We start from the raw sequence: 20,129 nt of genomic DNA, 5'->3' as shown, positions 1-20,129 counted from the left end.
GCCTTTTGTTAAGCATCTGAAAGGCACCGGCCAGTTCATTAGAACTGGTCAGTATAACTGAATAAACTGAAGCCAGTTTAGACAGCTGCTCCCCACATACCTTGTACACCGCTCCGAAATTTTTTCAATGAAGGGCGGTATATAAATATTCTAAATAAATAAATAAATAAATACCCAGGGCAAAAAGGTGCTTTTGGCTTCTACCTGCAGTTTCTCCTTGGGAGTGTTTTTATTTTGAAAAATAAATCTAATCTCTCTTTTCTGGGGAACTGGACGTGTGAATTCAGCTCTCTCCAAGCCAAGACTAACAATATTTCTTCAAACAAAGGTTCATTCAGAGCATCAGATAAGAAGGCTCGCTTATTGTGCTCCAGAGCAGAAAGGCAGGCATGTAGGACTAAAACATTCCTGTATTGAGCCAATAGGAATTGTTATTTCCCTCCTGTCTGGGAAGCTTCAGTGAAGTCCAAACTCTCCCACTGACTCGCAGGCACTTCCCAGAATAGCAAGAAAGTAAATCTTCAGCCACAGTAGAAAACGACAGGCAGTGCCTATATTTCTCAGCCTTAAGGCCCAGATGGAGAGGACAGACTTTCTACCCAGGCCTGGAGGTCTACAGAGACCCACTGAATCCATTACCATGAAGAAGAAATCTAGGATAAATTGTAGATCATGCTTAAGGATATTTTTTACAAACACTATATGGGTACTGAGACCTTGTGTGTAGAGACAACCAGAAACAATATTAGAACACTGAAGAGGCAGTTGCACCGCTGAAGGTGACCTCTGCTCCATCTTTGTCTCAGGTTGCTTTCATAGCACAGAGTGCCTTTTATCAGTCTAGGCTGCCTGCAACCCTACCTGGGCACAGGTAGCTTCAAGTGATCCACCAATGGTGACCTCCAGGCGAGGCTACTGTACGGTGCCCTCTGCAAAGCTGCCTTTAAAGATGGCTCAGAAACTGTGGGGTGCAAAGCTCTCCTGAGAATGACAAGTCCCCAAGGGTCTTGCACAGAGGGAGGAGGAGAACTCAACGGCAGGCGGAAGGAGCAATAATAATCCGGGACACGTTAGTTCCAGGGACAGTAGGCGCTGGTGCTGCCCATAGGATTCACAGGCCCTAGAAGACAGGGGGCAAATGAATTGCACCTCTGGTCCCCAGAATGCACTGAACGACTGCCACAAGGTCCCAGGGGCAGGGAAGAATGTCTCTGGCATCCCCGTCCCTGCCGCTCTCTTTTAATATGGAAGAGGCAGTGCTCACGGCTGCACCACAATGCCAAGCCCAACCCAAGACGGCGGTGCCCCTCCCTGTGTGGGGGGAAAGAGCGCTGCAGCAAAAGCAAGTCTTTGGGGAGGGGGCACGCAAAAGGGGAAAACCAAAGGGGCTAATTATATCCAATAGCAAATCTCCAACATGGATAGTTATACGCTGTGGGGAACGCGTGGCCCTCCAAACGTTTTGGCAGGCTTCAACACCCATCAACTCTAGCCAGACTAGCCGATGGTGAGGGATCATGGGACCTGCAGCTCAACAATATTTTGAGGGTCCCACATTTGACACCCCTGTCCTAAATGAATCTAAAGCTGTAACATCTGGAAGACAAAAGCACTTCTGTCTTTCACAGCATTCCTTTCAACGATTAGATCTTTTGCTCGCTTAACGCTAGATTAAGTAATTTGGAAAACTTTTCTTAATTTGGCTTCAGACTTTTATCCCCCTCCCTAGATAACAGTGGGTTTTTTTGGCAGCCAGAGTGCCTGCCTCCTTCGTATGAACAGCCACACCTAGGTTTGACAGAAAGGTGCCAAGAACAAGGGGAGCGAATCTATCAGCTGGAAACACAGCAAGGGAGAAACCTGTAGGAGAGGCAAATGGTCAGAACAAAGTCTCCCAGTGGACATATCACAATGGTCAATCTAGTGGTAAGAAAAACAAACATCAAATACTCTGCCATTAAAACAGAATGCCAAAGTTCGCTGTGCCAACTCCACAGTTCAGGTTCTGCAGCCTTTGAATAAATTGGTGCCCCAAAATGAAATGAACTGGAGCGTGATTTGGCCACAAATGAAATTGGCCAGTTTAGACTCCCTGCTGGCAAGAGTCTGGGACAAGAGCAATCCAAAGAGGACACCCAACTCCAGCCGCACCTGCAGGAACAGCCACGGACAGAGAACAGCCAGGGGAACAGTACAGAAGTCAGTACAGTACAGTACAGTACATGATGGTGCTATATAAATAAATAATACTAATACTAATGGAAGTCGCAAAAGAAAATCCACAGACAAGGCCTGTCTTTCCGGCAGGTGGAAAGTTCTAATTCCTCCCCGTCACACGTCCTTTACCCACAGATGGATGGCTATCAAGAGGAAGTGAGATGGGTGTCTGTCTTGGGGGACGGCGGGGGACAAGTGCGTGTGCTGTGCTGTGTGATGGATCCGTCTATGGCACCATTGAACTTTCCTCTCCACTTCTCACACGATGGGTGGGGGGAGGGAACAGAGGGGTTTGCCCAGGAAAAACATTCCTTCTCCTGTACCATAATCAGCACAAACTGTTATTTTTAACTCCCTTCCTGCCAAATGCCTCTAAAAATAGCTGCTGTAATCCCAGCACCCTTCCTTCCTCTCTCCACCCCTAATCTTGCCAGGGCTTCAGAGAGCAGGAGAAGAGGAGAAGGCTTTAAGGGAGGCGAAAACAGACGTCTGCGTGTCTGGTTGCGGCTGAGCGGAGCTGGTTGAGCAAGAACACACCTTGGGAGGAAAGGGGTGTGGCTGGAGATTTGGAGAAGATACAACTAGGAGCAAAATCCTGACCTCATTGGAGTTATCAGATGTTCTTCATTTTAATGAGCCGGGATGGAATGAAACAGAAGCAACAACACAGCAGCCGCTACGTTATTAACATAAGTTGCTACAGTTAGATTATTTAACCGCCCTCGTGCTGGTCCCAAAAAGAAGTTTCAGCCAGGCGCAGTGAAAACCAGACTGCCACAACTTTTCAGGCATCGGAAGAAACGGACTGTAGTCCAGGGAAGCTTATGCCAGCATAAAATTGTTCGCTTTTGAGGTTTTTTTGCTGCAACAAACTAATATGGCTACCCCTCTGGCATGGAAGAGTCGACAGGGTTCAAAATCCCAGTTCAACATGGACTAAACTAGGATAGCCTCAGTTCACTGTTTGCAGAAGTGGGGCTGAAATATCACAAGGCAGTTTCAAGAGAAACTTGGGTTTTAAAGGGTTTTTTAAAAAGGGCTTAATATATAATCTTAACCAATCCAGGTTAGAGAAAGCATGGAAATGGAGCACTTTAGAAAATGCAGCTTTTCTCTGGTCACGATGCTGCAACATGAGGAAGCATCACCTGCCAAAACTCACCCTGCTTTTCAACTATTGCAAGCACTTAAGTCCTGTCCTGCTGGAAATGTACGAACTGTGTAATAATGCAATGAGTCACAATTCTAAAGTCGGAACATTTCTAAGAATATTGCCATACCAGAAGCATCTCACCATGATAAAAATAGCCCCCTAAAGTAATGGCTACTGGCAAATAATCGAGTTCTTTGGGATTTGAAGTTACACGCCGGCCTTCAAAATTAAGATAATGTTAGCCTTGAAGGGGCTCGTGTCGAGTTCCTCAAAACAAACTTATTCCAATTATTTATTCGCTTCTCTCTCCTCTGATAAAACGGAGCTCAAGGAAGATTTCCTGACTTTGCAGGGCAGTGAGCGATTTGCCACAGGCAACAGGTGAAGAAACCTGAAGCCGGGTTCTCTTGTCACTGAGGAGAACGTAGCCCTTCCCCACACAACATGCCAAGCCTATAAATACACCAAAGATAACAAGGATCTTATTCTAACAGCCTCCTCGGTGTTCCAGAAAAGAGTGCCTCTCCCACACTGAACCTGTCCAGAATGCAAATTCTTTCAGACATCAGAAAAAAAGCAGCCCCGGGGTTATAGTTCAAGGCGGACAGAGGGGCTCATCCACAAAGAAGCTGCCTAATGACAAATGTGAAAGGCATGATACCGAACAGAAGCCAGGTTACACCTTCAACGGCGGAAAGAGTGATGTCAGGCAACTTCATGGAAGTCTGAAGACCCCTTCCATGGGTGAAAAAAAGTTTGCAGCAAGTTAAAATGGAATGCGTTTTATTAAAAATGAACTTAATCAAGGTGGCCTCTGCGTCGCAATGGAGAAAAAATGCACGTCCTTGAACAGCTTTATCTGAACTTTACGTGGTGCTTAGAAGGCAAAAGTAAACACTGGTCTCCTGCTCTGAAGCTCCCATCAAGGGCCCCTGAAAACAAATCCCAGCATTTGCTCCAGAGCAACGCTTTCACGAAATGGAGAGGAGGGGGAACGGATGCCGTTGAAAACGCTTTGCATACTTGCATCCCTTGGAGCTGCTCATCCCATCCACCTGCCATGCCTGGGGTGACCCACGATCCTGGGCATTTAAGGCCACGCAGTGGGGAGGCGGAAAGCTATCCATCCCTTTGGCATTTCTTGCCCTGCAGTTTGAGGATTTGTCTATCAATTTAGCTTCTGGCAGGGGGTGAATCCAGAGTGGGACACCAAATAGATGGGGCCCACGTGAGATGGCACCCCCTGCCCCCAAAAGTCTTCCTACAGACACAGGTGGGCGCCGTGTTAGAGAGTGTTTTGCCATGGCGGAAGGTGCCTGTGCGAAGAGGATGCCATTTAGATGCCCCCACTCAAGCATAAAATAAATCATATTTAGGCTTCTTTGCGTCTCGAACAGGCCCTGGGTGAAAACTTGAAAACATTTTCTCCCGAACCGAACAATCCATCTTGTTCCGTTACCTAGGGAGGTGGTGGGCTCTCCCACCCGAGAGGCCTTCAAGAGTCAGCTGGGCAACCATCTGTCAGGTGTGCTTTAAGGTGGATTCCTGCACTGAGCAGGGGGGTGGACTCGATGGCCTTGTAGGCCCCTTCCAACGCTACTATTCTATGATTCTATGATCTTTTCCACAAGAGGATTAGAAAGAATAGGAAATGGCAGCAAATGGGTTTAAAACTCCTCTCAGCACACGTTTGATTCCCAGTTCACCTCTTCAACAAGAACCATAGAACCATAGAAGAGTAGAGCTGGAAGGGGTTGTGAGGCCATCAGGTCCAACCCCCTGCTCAATGCAGGAGTCCACCTTAAAGCATCCCTGACAGATGGTTGTCCAGCTGCCTCTTGAAGGCCTCTAGGGTGGGAGAGCCCACAACCTCCCTAGGTCATTGTCATACTGCTCTAACAGTCAGGACGTTTTTCCTGATGTCCAGCCGGAATCTGGCTTCCTGTCACTTGTGCCCATGATTCCGTGCCCTGCGCTCCAGCATGATCCAGACGAGATCCTGCCCCTCCTCTGTGTGACAACCTTTCAAGTCCTTGAAGAGTGTGATCATCCTTCTTGAAGTGTGGTGCCCAGAACTGGATGCAATCCTCAGAACTGGATGCAATCTACGGCTTTGCAATTTTTAACAAAAGCTTAAAGGCTCTTACATTTATTAGGCTGTAGGGCAGCCTTCCCCAATCTAATGCTCTCCAGATGCTTTGGGCTTTAACTCCCAGCAGCCCCAGCCCACAAGGTTGGGGAAGGCTGATGTCAACTTTCATAGACTAGAGTCCACATCATCAGATGCACAATTTCTGAGACATCTGGTCACCATGAATCCAGTGGCCACAACACTGTATGCCCCCCCCCACTCCTTAAACTTGGGTGCAAAGGCTTAATGGGCAGAAGCCCTAGCTCAGGTGTTAACCCACCCGTTTCTGTCCGGCACTTGTGTTCTGAAGACAAGTGTGAACGCTCAGACAGGTCCCCCCTGCCCTTGGCCAGTGTAACAGATGCTCCAAGTGGAACGTCAAGATGGCCCTTAGAATATCAAACGTCTCTAACCCGGAGCCAATCTTCAGCCACTGGGACAGAACAGAGTGATGAGAAGTCAAGCGCTGCTCCACTTAGCACACTGGAGCCGTTCGCCTTATCAAGTGGCACTTAATTATCCCATAATGTGGCGAGTGTTGGTGAAAGGAAGGAGCGCGGTCAGTCCCCGGTGTGCCAGCGATTGGCTCATGGGCAGGCAGCCGAGCAGCCGTGGAATCAAGCTGCAAACATCCACACCTCTGACAAGCTCAATGAAATGAGCTAAATCATTCGCTTGCCTGCTGAGCGAAGGGCATGTAAAGGGATTATAAACCCAAATTTCTCTTAAGTTGCGCATTTACAGAGAGATGGTGGATTTTATAAGCCTCCCAGCTAAACAGCCACCTCCTGGTGTGAAAAGAAGCCAGCCAAAGTTTTTCAAGAAAAATAAAAATTAGGTAATAGAAGCTTCAAGATGCAGCTGTAGTTTCTTCGTATCAGAGGAGAGAAAGGCAGCTTGGATGTGAGTTTGAAGGCGAAATGGCCCAGTGAAGGGAGGGGCAGAGAGCTCCCCCCTCCCCCTCCCCCTCCCCCTCCCCATGCTCAGAACATCCCAAGGCAGCTGTTCCTTTTACAACCCCCCACCCAAAACCCTTGGGGCTTCATTTCATGTATTTGCATGCAATGTACAGTTAATTTTGTACATGTTGTAGTTAGTGTTGTACAGTTAGTTTACTCCTGATTTCCAGTTTGCTTAGACTGATATATCAGAGAAAAGCTTCAGATTTTTAAGGCAGTAACCTGAAGTGCCTACACAACGCCCCCAAAGAGTAGCAAACTAACGTTTTAGGAAACAGAAAAATACCAGGTGCCACGTTTTCAACGGAGCTTAAGGGGGGGTGACCCACGGGACTGTCTGGACCTGCACCCGGTGCTAGATTGCTTCTCACTCCACCACCATGTAGCTAAAGTCACACTGTTAGAATACTTTAGCTTTAATTTCCAGCGTCTTATCTACCCCTTCCTCGTTCGGCTTTTGATCCACTCAATTTCCTCTACAAAGTCTTTTTTCTCAGTTTTGGTTTCTTACAGAAGGTTAGTGGCAATTAAAGATAAGCTTTGCAAAAGTTAAATGGCTAGATAAATTCCAAAGTTTGCACCAGAGCTCCTCTGAAAGCTAAAGCCAGATGGATTCTGCAAGCGATCCACAGCAAGCCAAGATCTGAATAAGCAAACTGGGGTGGGGCGGGGTGAGGGTGGGGTGGGGAGTAAAATGTAATTCCAAACGACGGCATGTTTGTTTTGACTTATTTAGACCCAGAGAAGGCCCAGTGCTGCTGAGTTTGAGAAGCCCTTGCTTACAGAATGCACTGGAAACCTTTCAGCCTGTTCTGCCGGCAGCTTGCGAACTTTTTGCCTTTGTTTGGTTTGGAGTGGCAGCATAACCTACAAGTATCACGTCAAGAACAATCCTCTTCTGTCACTGCAGCCACAGAGAGGGCAAGGAGTCTGCCTGCACATGAGGAGGCAGAATATCTTTCAAGAAGAATGCCACAGGAGAACAGAAGCAGGTTTGTTATACTGTTAATTCTATGCAGCTTCTGCACCAGACTCTAAGTGCTGCAGCCTCTCTCTCTCTCTCTCTCTCTCTCTCCTTCTCTGCATCTCTCTGATCTCTCACGGTTCAGACCAGGGACTTGCGCAATCCTTACGCATGCACGTACAGGACCTGCCACACCAGTCAGGGCCTTTAAGCAGCATCACAATGCGAGCATTATCATCAGTAGATCTGCAACGTTTTGCTGATTAACCAATAAATCTATTAAAAGTATGTGCCCGTGGTTAACTGGGCCACAGATTTCTAGCTGTCTTTTTAATCTATTTTTTTAAAAAAATACAAGGACGACAGGATAAAGAAACTCAAGCCCAAGAGTTCCCCCGAAGGCCCAGCCGATCGCCCAACTGCTGCTCATTGGGCAGCTTCCTTGTTGAAAAGCCTCTCCTAAGGCTTAGTGACTGGCAGTAAGCGGGCAGGAGCTCTCCGCCAAAATATCCGGGTCCTTCTAGCCTATATGGCCCTTTAGCCCCCTTCGGCCTTTAGCTGCTCCCACCACAGGAATGAGCCGCCATCGCCCCGAACTTCTCTGAAATGGAATTTGGACCTCCGGCTGAAAGGGGTTCTCTGCACCCATGACTTAACATGGGCAGCAGCAGGGACCGCCTTAGGGGAAGCAGTCCTCCTCCTCCTCCTCCTCCTCCTCTCCCACCCAGAACGCCATGCCTCTTCTAAGAGGGGCCCTACTGCATGGACGCGCACACCATCTCAAGGCAAAAGGGGGGGGGCTTTTTTCTTCTCTTCAGAGCAGACTGGGTCAATTCATTACTTGAACTCATATGATTAATCAACTAAACCAAATTATAGAAACACACACACACCACGGCAGCAGTCGGATGACTCTTATTCCAATTCTAATCATCATCATCATGCCAAAAGTTTCACAACATGGCAAGGCTTACTTCCCAGAAGGAAGTGGGGGGAAATTGCCTGCTCAAGGAAACATCTTTCACAAACAGGGAAGTGCTTGAAACCGTACTAGCAGTGCAAGATGAAACCCAGGAGCAGCAGGGCAAACCTCACGGAGCCGTTCTGATCGATGGCACTACAGGGCTTCTCTCACCCACAAAAAGGCCGTTTGCAAAACCCAGCCACTTCTGCAGGGTCTTGCTTCGGAAACATGGATTCTGCCATCAGCTGGGAGACCCAGGGCCACTGGGAGGCCGCACCTCCTGCTCCCCAGGAATAACATCAAGCCCAGGGGTGGGCGGGGGACCCACCTGGCCCAGCTCCCTTCCCCTTCCCTCCCACCAGCCAAAGGAACAAGAGCCACCAGTGGGGCTATGCAAGCAAAAACCACCAGCGGGGGAAGGCCGGCCTGCGTAGGGCTCTCTCACCCCCTTGCTCTGATCCTGAAGAACCGATCTCCCGCCTCTTCCCTTGGGCGTTTTGTCATTGTAGTTTGTGAGCTTTGAGCTGGTTTGGGAGACAATAATTGTCGGAAAAGCTGGATAAAAATACAGCAAAGTAAACCATCACCACAACCAGAGAGAGCCAGTGTGGTGTAGTGGTTAGAGTGTTGGACTGGGAGTTGGGAGATCCGGGTTCTAGTCCCCACTCATCCATGGAAACCCACTGGGTGACTTTGGGCCAGTCACGGACGCTCAGCCCAGCCTACCTCACAGGGTTGTTGTTGTGAGGAGAAAATGGAGAGGAGGAGGAGGATTATGTATGCCGCCTTGGGTTCCTTGGAGGAAAAACAGGCGGGATATAAATGCAGTAATAAATAATAACTAAACCAGCAGCAGCAGCAACAGCTTCTCCTCTTCACAGGCGGCCTTTACCACCCCAGCCACTGAAAGACAGGCAAGGCAGCCAGCAGCGCCCTAGACTGCTGTTCCCAGCTAGGAGAGGAACCTAGAAAGCTGCCTTCGCCTGAGTCAGACCCTTGGTTCATCTAGCCTAGTAGTGTCAACACTGACTGGCAGCCGTGGCTCTTGAGGATTTCAGGCGGAATTCTTTCCTAGCTTTACCTGGAGAAGCTAAGGATCAAATCTGGGACCTTCTGCATGTACTGTAATCTAGGATTACAGCTTCAGAATTTCGTGGCAGTGACAGACTGAATGTGGAATAGTCTTAAGGGTACCACAAGATTCTAGGCTTGTGTAGGCTGTACAGCTACCCTCTGGAAAGTTTCAGAAAGTAATTGGATAGTAGAAGACTGACTGGACGAAGACCTTATTGAAACCAAAAACCTGTCAAACAGACTGAGCCCAGAGGCCAGGAGGTGGAAAATCTACACTCTCCCTCCCATTCCCCCCAACAATTTGTTCTAGAAGTAGAAGAATTTTCCACTTTACTCCTCCAGCGACCTGTTACTTAAAGATGCCTTCATGTTTGCCACAGCTGCTGCCCAATCATAGCCAGGATAGAGAGGTCTCTTTGGAACAGAAGCCCTGAGTGAGCGAATGTAGAGGGAGCCCATAGAACTCTGTGGATGACCTCTCATAACATTCCTGTTTATTACGTTTAGGCATGTTGCTTTACGGGGTCCTAGATGCCCAGGGCTAGTGGAGAGGCTACCTAATCAACATTTTGTGGAGTGGGGAGAGAGACCGCCTCATTGGATGCTTGGCAAACACTCCTTTGGCCGCGGGGCCACCTAACCCACACTGGGGCCTCCTTGCAACTAAGACATGCCACACTGAGGGACGCAACTGGGCCGTGGCCTCCCCCAAACCTCCCCCACCACCCGCCAACAGCATAAAGGTAAGGGGCAGGGACTTTGTCACCGCTTGTCAGGATAAGATCCAGCAGCTCCATTTTGCCAGGGGTCCTCAAATTTGCTCGCCACACTCACATACTTCCCTATTGTTTTAAGCCAACATAAACTAACTCTATGCATCTTTGACACTGAGGATGACAAGAACTGAAACACACGCACACACAGCTCAGAGCAGAGGAGGACGGGGATCCAGGCCGCCATCTCCACATGGCCAAGAGAAGCAGCAGCAGCAGCAGCAGCCGCAGGAGAGGAGATCGTTGCACTCCTCGGCTGCGTCCACCACCTTGCCCAACAGGATTTACCAATTTAAATAAAGGTTCAAATATACCTCTGAGAGTAAAGTACTTCCTTGAGCTTTATAAAGTCTGGCTGGGACTTCGAGTAGTTTAAAATGCTCCAGGGATTATTAGTACATTTGGGACAAGCACAAATGCATCCAAAGCAAGGACGCTTCTCACAGTAAATCCTGGCAGCTACTGCGGAAAATGCCTGAGATGGTGCAAAATTGCCCAACCTTAGATCGAGAAAACAGCACGTAAAAATATAGTCAAATAACGATTTAAGGAATATCCTTGAAGCCCGACCGTATCCCGTTTCCTATGAACTGAGCCATCCCATGTGTGAGTCTGTTTGGGAACTAGCCTTGGCCCACTTGCCAGAGAGGCAGCAACCCCTCCCATCCCCATTTTAACAAACTTCCCGGACTCTCAAGATTGTGAAATGCACACCACTGTAAAGTCACAAAATGGACTCCCCCATCGCAAAAGCCTGAAAACACATGGGCTCTGGGACGATGTTTAGATAGAACAGCTTTCATAAACACAGTTGTGGTTCTTATGTTATGCAACTTGTTCCTTTTCAAGAAGTCATCGCATTCCCAGGAAGAAGACTGCTCGAAAGTTTAATGCTGCATTCCTAGAACAAGTAAACATGCATAGGATCAGGCTACAACAGCTTTCCCCAAGTGGTGCCCTCCAAACGTGTAGGACTACAACCCCCATAATTTCCAGTCAGCCTGGCCATTGTAGCCAGCTGGGCTGCAAGGTGGCTAGAGTTCACAGGCTGAAATCTCACAGTAGGATGAAGTGGGCTGACCAGACTGCTGCATCCTGTAAACAATTAGGGAGGCAGGCCCCAAACAGATTAGCCCCAAGCAGGAATCCTTAGACCTAAAATCTCCTAGAATCTCCTACAAAGGAGATTCTGCAGCTCCTATCCCTGGGCAGCTGAGACTGCTGATAAACTGCACTTACAGATAAAGCAGTATTCCCGCTGTTTAAGAGGGATCGATCTTTCTGAAGTACACACATCTCTTTCTTCTTGCTCACCTTGCCCCTTCCTGTACCCTAAACCCCAATGTGTCTTCATTTCTTATGCATCTGAAACAAGTCAACAGTTCCAAATCTACAGGAACACAAATCTGGGCTTGACCCATAACTGGATGGGAGACTACCTTAGAACCCCACACATACTGCTCTGAGCATTTTCTAGAGAGGTGGGGGGGGGTACAAATGTACCACAAAAAAAGAAAAGGAATATAGCAATGAGATCCTGATGCCTGCTTGGAACAGTCTACGACTTGAAAGAATCCATTCTGCCCACTGTGAGGTTGAATGATAAACTTATTACACACACTGACCAAACGTGTTCTGTGATCAGTACACCGGTTCATTTCCAGCCAGCCGCATCTGTTGCATTCTGAAACTTGCTTTTTGTCAATATCCACAAAACAAATAAAATTCTTCCAGGCTGTCCCCCCACAACCACTTCCCGTGAAAAGATCTACTTGCTTCATGCATTACTGTTTTGTTCATTCATGGCGCATAAGGCGAAGCAGCTAATCAGTTAAGAAAAGTGCCAGCTGCCAGCATTAATACCATTAATATCATTGGAGAGCGTCACCTTGGCGGAGGGAGATAATGAACCACATGATCCGATGGCCTGGGGCCGCCGTCCTTGCCTGGAGGGAGGCTCTTGGTACGGTATCAGTCCCACACTGTCACAGAAGGTGCTTAGCCAAGGCGATCCCTGCTTAACCTGCACACGAGGAAACGAACAAGAGGAGACTCTCTTCTCTGATCCCTCGAAGTAGCCTCAAAGATGCTAAAGTGTTGGACTGGGACTCAAGAGACCCGGGTTGTAATCTCCACTCCGTCATGAAACTCAGTGGGTGACTTGGGCCCATTACTGACTCTCAGCCTAACCTACCTCACAGGGTTGTTGTGAGGATAATAACATGGAAGAGGAGGAACATGCATGCTGCCTTGGGCTCTATGGATGAAAGGGAGGATAAATAGTCATTGTAATAAATAGTCATTTATCATCTAAAAGTGAGGAGAAAGAGACAAAGTCAGTCTTTGAAAGGCAGCGCTATGTGATCACATGGAAGCAACCCTGCTGACCAGAAGTGTCCAACAGCTTACACGCCTATTCATACTGAATTTAGGACTATTTGTTTATTTATTGCATTTCTATACCACCCAATAGCCGAAGCTCTCTGGGCAGTTTACAAAATTAAGACCCAAGGCCCCCTAGATTGGATTTATCCTTAAAATAGAAATGAAATTACTGTAGGAGAAGAGAAAATGCATGTTCGTGCACGTTTGACAGATATAAAATAGATATTATTCATTAGAACAATGTTTATGGCTAAAAGTAGTACATAAAATTGAACAACAGTTGCATATTCCTCTTACCCACAAAATGCTGGCCCAACTCAAATGTTCTATTTTACCTATTTCCTAGGACCACCATGACAGAAGCTGTTTAAACAAACAGATCATTACAATTCAGACTACTTGGGTCCCTCCGTCAAGTACTGTATGGCATGGCAACGATGGCATATAATCAGTGATGATGGTAAATAATAATAATGTCACATGTCACTTTTTTCCCCTTACTACAGAGTTAACAGTGCTAACTTTTGTTGATATCCTAGGCTGGGCAACCTCAACACAGAAGATTCAGAAGGCTTAGGCTACGTCATGTCGTGTCAACAGCCTTACCTAAAATATAACAACCTGTTGTGCGTCTATCTTAAGCAAAGTCTCCTTAACAGATAAGATAGCTTCTGACACTGCTTAGTGAGGCAAAGCATGCAACTGGATCAATAAAGGAATCTCTGCTTTAACAGCCTCAGGACAGGCTGCACTTCAAAATCACAAGGATAATATTTACACACCCTTGTTAAAAACAAGAAAAAGAATTTTAAAAGATCAATAGAGGTGGAGGGAGAAATATTCTGTCACTTGTACATTACTTTGCCTCTAACAGCGTTCTTTCCCACGTTTAGTTCTTCCATATGGAGGGGGGTGAAGCTCAGGTTGTTAGACCCCTATATGAAATAACTCCTCCATAGTTGGGAAACCACTTTTGTGAAGTGTTTCGAGACAAAGGGAGTGTAAATTGGCAGCCATTATGTAATCCTAAACAGTCACAGCTAAAACTGATCTTCAACCTTATTGTTATGATTTGATCTTTAGACACAGAAGTGAAAACACTCCTACAATCTTTCTAACATTGTAAAAGGTAGATAACTCCTGCAGAGCTGACTATTGTAGCAGATGAAATTTAGCAATTGTATAGCATGATGCATAACCTGTGTATTACTAGCTTCTAAAAATGAAACACAACCTCCGCCCTCTTCTCTCCTGAAAAACAACAACCATCTTCACAACGAAATGCAGAAGTGGCTACATAGGCTACTCTACACAATGTGTTTTGGCACTGGTGGGAATTAGTTTGCTCTGGAATTCGCTCTCTGAAAACCATCCTCACAAACTGGTCTTGAACATAGGAGCAGCACTGCTGGATCAGACCAACACGCCAGCATCTTTGGGGTTGCTCAACCCATGAGGAGCTGCAGGGCAGCCCAGGTGACATTTACAATATACAACCCCCAATGAAAGAGTGATCAGAGGTTGCCGTGTCGTGAGAACCCGACCATTGTGGGTTATTTGAAGATTAAACAAACCCTGCATAACCATGGTGGCAAGGTTCACGTGATCACCGCAATTGGGGGTTGCATATTCAAAATGTCGCCTGAAATGCACCATGGCCCATTGTGGGTTAAACAACTCCTGGTGAGCTCAGTGTGCTGTGCGAACCGGATCAGTGAAGTTATCAATATAGTTTTAAACATCTCTCTCTTTATTAAAATAATTCATGGCTACTATCTCACCATTATTCAAACAAAGGAAATGACATGGTACTAGAGAAAGTGAAGTGTAATCTTTTCTTGCAATTGGCAAGAGGGGTGCAAAAACCCGAAGCAAAGATTTTCCATCATAATTTTAGTTTTACAGATCATTCTGTAAAAATCTGTTTTTACTAATTTGGGATCAGATTCAAGCAAATGTTGAATACTTACAGTTGCCCCTATACAAAAGAAAGCAGAACCTCATGATCTTTGCAACACAGATCCAGTACATTTATTTCAGAACTGTCCTCCTACACTAAACTAAGCCGTGTGTTGATCTCTCAGTCTTTTGTAGAATGTAAACATCTCCCTGGGCCATGGATGAATACAAAGAACAGAATTTCAAAAAGCAAAAGAAAACAAATACGGAAATGAAAAGGAAAGCAAAACCATCACAAAGACCACACTCAATTTCCTGGTTTTGTGTGTTTACCCAAGAAGAGAGAATGCCAAGAGATGGACATTAATTTTCTCCTCTTCATAGACACTCAACACTCCTAATCACAGGTGGGTCAACCCCACAGCAGTTTCGCCCCAACGCCACCTACTCCACTTCTCCTCAGAGGGCCTCTGCCCCACTCTTCTCCCAAACGGCCCTTTTCCACAAGCACAGGGGCCCTTCTGCAGTGTCACTTATCCCCCCTTCCCCACAAAGAATGCTCCCCACAGATACACCATCGCAATCACATCGGGGCCTGCTCCTGTTGGACTCTTCCCCCACCCCCACAGGGCAAACTGCCATCTTGGCCCTGTGGGGAAGAAGAAGGACCGAGGGGACAGGAGCAGGCCGAGGAAACATCGGGGCCTGCTCCAGTTGGACTCCCCTCCTTCGGGAGCAGGACAATCCCATCAGCCCTTTTCCCAGTCCACTTAATTTCTCTCTCTCTTTCCCTCTTCCCTCCTGAACTCCTTTTCCTTGTGTGTCATGTCTTTATTAGACTGTAAGGCTGAGGGCAAGGACTGTCTTTTTTGCTAAGTGTAAGCCACTCCGAGAGCCTTTTTTGGCTGAGGAGCGGGGTATAAATATGATAAATAAAATAATAAAAATCACAAAAGCCCGTTTCCCTCAAGAGGAGGCCTGCCCCCCCCCTTTAATACAACCTGCCCTCCCATAACCCCGCCCCACCAGAGATGGCCCAGCCCTTCGACACAACTTAGGGATGGAGGCATTTCGCCCATTCACAGCCCCACCCCCTTTGATTAGTTTTTAGGGGGGGGGGGCGAAGAGATGATTCGGTTAAAATTGGGAGGTGAGAAAGGCAGACAGGACGTGACTTAGGGGTGAGGGAGCCTTAAGAGCCCCCCTCCCCCCATCAAGCCTATCCTGCCTCACCAGGCTGTTGTGTTGGGGAAAGGAGGAAAGAGTGCAGGGGCCTCGCTCCAAGGCCTGGCGGGAAGGGGCTGCAGGAAGCACAGCAGTTTCGAGAAGGGAGACGCACGCTTTCTCCAAAACTGGGGCGTGGAAGAGACAGAGGACAGGGTCTCCTAGGAACGAGGAGCAGTCAGGAGTTTATGCCATTACCTGCAGGGCCCACTTCCCCACTCAGGCACCGCTGGCCTACCTCACAAGGCTGTTATGAGGATAAAGGTGTGCAGAGCACCCACGCTCCTTTGAGTCTTTATAGGAAAGGGGGCTATTGCTTATTGAATTACTATTATTAATTCTAAAGACGTGGTTTGAGTAAAACTGGGCAGTGGGGGAGAGCGGCAGGCGTGGTTTAGGGGTGGGGGTGTCCCCACACTTCCCCCCTCCCATCCCTGAGCTACCTCAAGGGTTGTCTTGAGGAGGCATTTGTCGCCGGAGGAGTGGGAATAAGGGGGTGGGGGCGGGGCCGCAGCCCCTCCCCCCACACCAAGAGCCCCCCTCCCTCCCTCCCTCCCCCCGTCCCTCGCCCCCCCCCCGGGCCTACCTGTAGGCCAGGGTCATGCACTCGAAGAGCTTGGTGAGGGAGGTGTCGATGCTGACGCGGCCGCCGCCCCCTCCGCCGCCGCCTCCTCCTCCTCCTCCGGCTCCGCCGCCTCCTCCGGCCCCATCGCGGCCGCCGCCGCCGCCTCCGCCTCCGCCGCCGCCGCCGCCGTCCTGGGCGCCCGCGGGGCCGAAGCGGTACGTCTGGCAGGTCTGCTCGTTGACGGTGTCGAAGTCGTAGCCCTTCTTGGGCGGGTGCTCGCTGTGCGGCGAAGACACCATGAAGTGGCCCGAGTGGATGATCTGAGGCGGCGGAGGCGCCGGCGGCGGCGGAGAAGACGACGACGACGAGGGCTGCCCGCCGCCACGCCGCCCGCCCCAGGCGCGACCCCCGCCGCCGCCGCCGCCGCCGCCGCCCCCGCGCCCGGACGACGACGACGAGGCGGGCACCAGGAGCCCCGGGGCGTCGTCGCTGTCCTCCGACGAAGAGTCCTCGAGCGGCTGCGCCCGCCGGGCGATGGCGCTCCCGGGGCCCGGCAGCCCGCGGAACCGGCCCGCCTGCATGAACACGTCGGCGGCCATCGGAGCTGAGGAAGCCGCTGTCCGCCTGCCCGCCGCCGCCGCCGCGTCTGCTTGCCCCGTCAGGCCCGCCGCCGCCCCACCCCTGGCCCTGCCCCGCGGAGCTTGGCCCGGCCCCGCCACAGGCCGCCGCAGCCCCGCCTTCCCTCCGTCCCTCCCTCCTTCCTCCCTCCCTTCGCAGCTGGCGGCCGCCAACTCAGCCAGCGCCGGGGCGGGGCGGGCCCTCCTCTATTGTTGCCCCCCCCGTCCAGAGCGCGACCCCCACCACCCCGCCCGTGGGGCACGTGCTTCTCCCCCAGAGATGGGCCACCGGGGCTACCGCAGCTCCCAAGGCTGGGCTGGGCAGCCAGGCGGGCACATGTGGAGCCAGAGCATTCGGGAGGGACAAAGGAGGTGGCTGAAGAGCCTGGAAAGGGGGGCGGCCTTATAGGCCCCTTCGCGATTCCAGCAGATGAGGCGGCCCTTGGGAGTGAAGCCGTGGCCAGGAGGCAGGCAGGGGAGCAAGTGGGTGATTTTAGACCCTGGGCTTAACGGTATTGGAGAAGAACACACACACACCCCTTTGCTTATTTGGTGTTTCGTCTATTTCCGTTGATATCCATGATGCTGCAAAACTTTTATTAAGCCAACCCAAAACATTGCAATAATACCATATTTCTTCCATTGTAAGACGCCATCGATTGTAAGATGCACACTAATTTCAGTACCGCCAACAGAAAAAAAAACCCCTAAGATATACCCCATTTTTAGAGATGTTTATATGGGGGGGGGGAAAGTGTGTCTTAGAATCAAAGAAATAGGATACTAATCATATACACCACGGACCACCCAAGTTAAAGAATTATGGCAACAGGAAACAGTCACAATTATTCTGTTAGTCACATCAGTCGCCGGCATCACATCAATAAAGCTATACCGAAAACCTACATCCACACCAACATCCAGAAAGCGGTCATGCTTAAAACATGCTCAATGGTCAGGAAATTTCTGAATCAGTCAAGGCAGCACGACCTGGCAAAGCCTGACATGTCCGACTAGAAAACCCGCCAAGAGTGAGAGAAAAAAGACAACAATAACAAGAATTGTGCAAGCTTTGGAGATCCGCAGCATGAAATACGTGAGCTGCAGTTCATCAAGAAGTCCAGTTCTCCTGCCTCCGGCTTGAATAGGGGACAAAGGGCCGGGTCACGCTAGATAGGTTAATCGGCTCTCCTGTCCTGGCTTATCACCTCTCACTTCTGTTTCTGAAGTGTCTGGTGCTTTCTGGCTTTCAATCCCTTCCCACCTCACTGCCCACCACCTTCTGCAACCATGAGTGCATAGATACTTGTAACTCAGACTAACTCTTCATGCGTCTGGGTTGTAGTTTACCAAAACACATCATGGTTTACAATTCCACCCAGACCCTGTGTATATTGAGCTTGGCCCCACAAATTCCTAGCCAGCACATCAAATGGCCATGCTGCTGCTGGTGGGGGTTTCTGGGAATTGCAGTCCAACACACCTGGAGGGCAGCAGGTTGGGGAAGGCTGACGATTACCCAGTAGGTGATTCCCCCCGCCACCGCCCCCCTGCCACTCTGTTTGTACCCACTTGGGATTCCAGATCCATGTCTGTGAAGTCAACATGGCTCCCAAATGTTAGGCTGGGGAGGGGGAGTTTCGGGGGCAAGGCAACTCCTGGGTAAGGCTTACTCCTCTCAAATGCAATTAGGCCTCACTTGGAGTATGCTTTGCAAGGCAGGAGCCTTCAGTGGGCCCTCTAGTTTGCAGTCAGAATCTGGGCAGTTCAGTCGTGAGACGCCCAAGGCCTAAGAGTGTGGCCTAGTTATGCTAGGAGGAAGCAGGGGCTGGTTTGGGCCTAATCAGCCTGTGGGATATCCGAATAAACATGAGCTTATCTCTGCCCATTTTCTCAGAGGAAAGCTGGGCAGGGGGCAGGGGGAGAGGAGTGAGTCACTCCCATCCAGCTACTAATTGTCAACCTCGAATGTCATACCTATAGTTAAGATAGTGAACAGCCTCTCCACAAGAAACTAGCGGAAGAGGCAGGGGTTTTCAGGTGTATCGCACAGGTTGATATGTCAACTCACAAGGGCGGAACAGAAAATCCTATTTGGCAAAGGGCTCATTTATCGGATAAGATCCCGGTCAATTGGATTAGGAGGAGGTATGCCACTGCAGCCCCACCCTTGCTTTTAAGCAGATGCTTAGGCCAGGAGCCTTTGCTAGGAACAAAGTCTTTGAGGACCACTTTTTATTGCCCATAGTATACTGCCTGTAACCCTTCACGTTTGGGATCTCCGTCCGAGAAACTGAGCTGCGAGAAACTCTTCCCATCTGGACTTTAGTCTGTTTCACCTGAATTGTCTGTTTGACCTGTGAATCATTAAGCACCTGCCATGGAAGGTATTGATATACCTTTTATAGACCCTGAATTCGTGTTTGCTGTGAACTGTGCATCTTTGTCTTCCTGCATTCTCCAGGGGTTTGGACATGATGGCCTTATAGGCCGCTTCCAACTCTACGGTTCTAGGAACAGCCCGGAGGGGGCCTGCTGGCTCGGACTGACCGCGATTCTTGGATTTTTCTATGCCTTGACCATGTATTGTGGAGGTACCAAAGGTTGAACTAAATCTGTTTGTGTGGATTTACTTGCGTTGTTTTCTAGAACACTAATCCTTGGTTGCCTGAGATGGTTTATGCCAGGAATAATTTGAGCCTCTTGTCCCATGTCCTGAACCCCAGAGATTGCAATAGGGAAATCAAGTTGTATTAATCTCTGACACGGTTATAATTATTAGGTTTTGACTGTTCTTGGAATTAAAAAGATTAAGCCTATTGCTTACGGCTATCAGCTGTATGATTTCTGGATAGCCACAACAATTAGGCTTTTGCTGTAAGAGCTAAGAAGCTCCTCCAGGCTTTACCACTGAGCTACGGCCCTCCCATATAAGCTTAGGAAAGTAAGTGCTTTTGAATCAACTAGTTAGTTCTCAATCAAAAGATTCACACAGTTGTTTGTGTTGTGATTTTAAAATTTATTATTTTCAAAATGAAACCATTGTACATTGTACAAACCATAACTACTGATGGAATAAATAAGTGAAAAATTATACTGCTGTACAACACACACAAAATCATTTAAGATGGAAAAACGATTAGGTATTTTGTTTAAAAAAAACACACACAAAATTCTTTACACCTCCTAGCAAGCCTTTCGATA

General features: G+C 48.9%; 1 protein-coding gene across 1 annotated transcript in view; it reads right to left on the bottom strand.

Moving 5' to 3' along the window:
• Positions 1-16,733, bottom strand: part of MLXIP (MLX interacting protein) — a gene marked incomplete at its 5' end in the record, with an annotated part of 43,096 nt that extends 26,363 nt beyond the window's left edge. Inside the window, one exon of the mRNA XM_063144309.1 lies at positions 16,330-16,733. Within this exon, the coding sequence (XP_063000379.1) occupies positions 16,330-16,733 (404 nt within the window). The remainder of the gene's footprint in view (positions 1-16,329) is intronic.
• Positions 16,734-20,129: the final 3,396 nt, after the last annotated feature.

Source organism: Elgaria multicarinata, chromosome 18, assembly GCF_023053635.1.
Source record: "Elgaria multicarinata webbii isolate HBS135686 ecotype San Diego chromosome 18, rElgMul1.1.pri, whole genome shotgun sequence".
NCBI lineage: Eukaryota > Metazoa > Chordata > Lepidosauria > Squamata > Anguidae > Elgaria > Elgaria multicarinata.
This window is presented reverse-complemented; position numbering and strand designations above follow the sequence as displayed.